General features: G+C 49.4%; 1 protein-coding gene across 1 annotated transcript; it reads right to left on the bottom strand.

Annotated features, from left to right (window-relative positions):
- Window positions 1–2,849: 2,849 nt before the first annotated feature.
- On the bottom strand, window positions 2,850–3,212 carry LOC144673741 (histone H2B type 1-O-like). The gene has a single exon (XM_078535444.1). The coding sequence runs from the start codon at window positions 3,210–3,212 to the stop codon at window positions 2,850–2,852; it is 363 nt and encodes a 120-aa protein (XP_078391570.1).
- Window positions 3,213–4,185: the final 973 nt, after the last annotated feature.

Here is a 4,185-nt window from a genome sequence, read left to right as displayed (position 1 = left end):
GGTGCTTCAGAGAGGTGTAAAGAAAAAAAAAATGATCCTGAGACAAAGAAGTAATATTCGCAGTGACATTCACAATAACATGCACAAATGCCAGGCAATGCCCATCTCCAAGAAGAAAGAACCTAAACATCTCCCCTTGACATTTAATGGCTATACCATCACTGAATCCCTCACCATCAACATCCTGAACGTTATCATTGACCAGAAACTGAACAGGACCAGCCATATAAATACTGTGGCTGCAAGAGCAGGTGAGAGGCTGGGAATTCTGGAATGAGTAATTCACCTCCTGAATCCCCAAAGCCTGTCCACCATCTACAAGGCACAAGTCAGGAGTGTGATGGAATACTCTCCAGTTGCCTGGATGAGTGAAGCTTCAATAACACTCAAGAAGTTTGACACCATCCAGGACAAAGCAGCCCGCTTGATTGGCTTCCCATCCACCACCTTAAACATTCACTGTCTCCACCACTGAAGCAAAATGGCAGCAGTGTGGACCATCTACAATAGGCTTTTCTGACCTTTTCGCTTGGGGTGGAGGGGTGGGTGGGGGTGGGGGGGGGGCACATTTCCAGTTTTTTTCTCAGTCAAGGGCCCAATAAGCAAATTTTGGAAAAATGAGGTTTTGCACAATATTAAACAGAATTTCAAAAAAATGCTTCATGATGTTAAGAAAAGGGACAACTTGCCGAGCAAAAATAAAGCAATGTCAAAGCAATAAATTGTTAAGTAAAAAAAAAGACTAATTAATAAAAATGACCAGAAGGTCAGAGTGTGAGGGTGCTCACTCACCCACTGTGTGTGTGTGTGTGTGTGTGTGTGTCTGTGTGTCTGTGTGTGTGTGTGTGTGGTGGCGAGACTGAGTGAGAAACCTGAGACTGGGAGTAGGGCAGACATGCCCTCACTCTCTCACTTCCACCCACATTCTCACAATCCCACCCACACTCTCACCCTCCCACCCACACTCTCGCTCAACTCCCACACTCGTTTCCACGCTCTCATGCTCCCATTTTCTCACATTTCCACAATCCCACGCTCTCTCCCACACTCTCTCCACACTCCCACACTCTCTCCCACACTCTCTCCACACTCCCACATTCTCTCCCACACTCTCTCCACGCTCCCACATTCTCTCCCACACTCTCTCCACACTCCCACACTCCCACGCTCTCTCCCACACTCTCTCCACACTCCCACGCTCCCACGCTCTCTCCCACACTCTCTCCACACTCCCACACTTTCTCCACACTCCCACACTCTCTCCACACTCCCACACTCTCTCCACACTCCCACACTCCCACGCTCTCTCCCACACTCTCTCCACACTCCCACACTCTCTCCACACTCCCACACTCTCTCCCACACTCTCTCCACACTCCCACACTCTCTCCACACTCCCACACTCTCTCCCACACTCTCTCCACACTCCCACACTCTCTCCACACTCCCACACTCCCACGCTCTCTCCCACACTCTCTCCACACTCCCACACTCTCTCCCACACTCTCTCCACACTCCCACGCTCTCTCCCACACTCTCTCCACACTCCCACACTCTCTCCCACACTCTCTCCACACTCCCACACTCTCTCCCACACTCTCTCCACACTCCCACACTCTCTCCCACACTCTCTCCACACTCCCACACTCTCACACTCTCTCCCACACTCTCTCCACACTCCCACACTCTCTCCCACACTCTCTCCACACTCCCACACTCTCTCCACACTCCCACACTCCCACGCTCTCTCCCACACTCTCTCCACACTCCCACACTCTCTCCCACACTCTCTCCACACTCCCACACTCTCTCCCACACTCTCTCCACACTCCCACACTCTCTCCACACTCCCACACTCTCTCCCACACTCTCTCCACACTCCCACACTCTCTCCCACACTCTCTCCACCCTCCCACACTCTCTCCACACTCCCACACTCCCACGCTCTCTCCCACACTCTCTCCACACTCCCACACTCCCACGCTCTCTCCCACGCTCTCTCCACACTCCCACGGTCTCTCCCACACTCTCTCCACACTCCCACACTCCCACGCTCTCTCCCACGCTCTCTCCACACTCCCACGGTCTCTCCCACACGCTCTCCACACTCCCACTCCCACACTCCCACTCCCACATGCTCCCACTCCCACACACTCTCAGTCCCACATATACTCTCACTCTCCCACACACACACACTCACTCCTCCATCTCCATCACACAAACTTTTTCACACACATACGATCAATCTCTTATATACCAGCTAGCCTCTTCCTCATCCCAGCCCATCACTCCTCCCGGGCTCCGCAGTGTCTCACTGCAGGGCCTCACAGACAAGTGAGCCTATCAGCAGCCAACACGGGAGAGGAACAGCCTGTGATTGGAGGAGAGGCTCCTAGAAGAATCTTCCACTCCAACTTACCTTGCTTGACCAGCATTTTGAAAGCTGGCTCCGGTGGGCCACATAGAGGGGCTTCGGGGGCTGGATGTGGCCCACAGGACGCAGGTTGGACAAGCCTGATCTACAAGGTGCACTGAAGTAACTCAACAAGGGTCCTTCAACAGCAATTTCCAAATTAGTGACCTCTACCACCTAGAAGAACAAAGGCAGCTGATGCATGGGAATAGCACCATCCCTGCTAGTTCCCCTCCAAGTCAGTTCCAACCAGGACCTTCCTCATTGAAACCACCTTCATATGTTGATGGACTGTTCATGAACAAGCATACTAGAGGTTTAATGCAATCATCCTGACTTGGAACTATATCATTATTCCTTCACTGTTGCTGGGTCAAAAACCTGGAACTCCCTTCTTAGGAGCACTGTGAATTTTTTTTCAGTGCATTGTGGTGTTTCACTTGGTCACTGCCTTTGTCCCCTCTGACATGGCGTGCTTGGCCAGTTCCCCGGGCAGCAGCAGGCGCACGGTGGTCTGGATTTCCCAGGAGCTGATGGGCTGCCGCTTGTTGTAGTGGGCCAGGCGGGAAGCCTCGCCCGCGATGTGCTCAAAAATATCATTGATGAATGAGTTCATGATGCTCATGGCTTTGGAGGAGATGCCGGTGTCTGGGTGAACCTGCTTCATCACTTTGTAGATGTAGATGGAGTAACTCTCTTTCCTGGATCGCTTCCTCTTCTTCCCGCTCTTTGGTGACGTTTTCTTGATAATTTTTTTGGAACCCTTCTTGGCAGTTCCTGATTTCTTCTCGTCCACCATTGTACCTACACCAGATGGACTGCAGCAGTTCAAGAAGGCAGCTTATCACTGTAGATAAGTGAACCCATACCCCCTCTCTTACGCTCCTAACTCCATCTGTCTGGGTGGAGAAAATGGTCAAAGCTCACAACTCTTTTTAATAGTTTATTGTAACATTAATGAATGTACACACTTCAGTATATTGCTCCCCTCAAGTTAGAACAGTACTTACGATGCTGTTTACCATTGATAGCTTGCAAACATAAATACCCTGTTCTCCTTTTAAATTAAATCAGAATCATACTCACATAATCTGTTCCTGTAACTTCTGGGCTGCACTCTGGCTGTTAATCCTTGAATTGCTGCTTCTGAAAAGCTGCTGCTTCAGTTCCTGCTGTTCCTTTAACTTAGTTGTCCTGTTTTAGTTCATTGAATCACCTTACTAAACTTAATTTCCTGAGATGCCCTATACTGTGCAATGCGGTCACTGCTGTATGCTGCAGCTTTTACTGTTGTCTGCTTCTGCTGTTACTGCTATCTGCTTCTCCCACTACTCTTCCTGCTAAACACATGCTTCTTGAAACAACCCAAACATCAAACCCGTGACAATGATTGCTGCAAACCGCTCTCCAAATCTGTGTCTTCTTACATATTTTAACAATCTCATCTCCTGGTTCGTGAATGGTCCATTAACATATAAAGGTTTTGATGAGGAAGATCCTGGTTATCGTTTCAGCTAGGTTATGCTCTAATCAAAAAGCTCTCTAGGATTAGCATTTCCGTGGAATGTGAGGGCACATTCAGATGTAGGTATTAGTTAAATTTCTACAGTTTGTAGACATATGCCCATTGTGTGGTCTGGTGGCTTTGTTAGCTGTCTATTAAAAACGTCACTCACTGTGCCTATGTCAGGTTTTCAAGGTACCTGGAATGCTGGGAGGCAGAGTTTGGCCAATTTCTGAACAATGTCCATCACAAACAGTCCATTTTGCAG

This window comes from Cetorhinus maximus, chromosome 3, assembly GCF_964194155.1.
Source record: "Cetorhinus maximus chromosome 3, sCetMax3.hap1.1, whole genome shotgun sequence".
In the NCBI taxonomy this organism is placed as follows: Eukaryota; Metazoa; Chordata; class Chondrichthyes; order Lamniformes; family Cetorhinidae; genus Cetorhinus; species Cetorhinus maximus.
The sequence above is the reverse complement of the archived record's forward strand: the minus strand, read 5'-3'. Positions and strand labels throughout refer to the sequence as shown.

What these genes read in the sequence shown, in the direction of transcription:
- LOC144673741 (XM_078535444.1), bottom strand. Translation starts at nt 3,212, where the DNA reads ATGGTGGACGAGAAGAAATCAGGAACTGCCAAGAAGGGTTCCAAAAAA.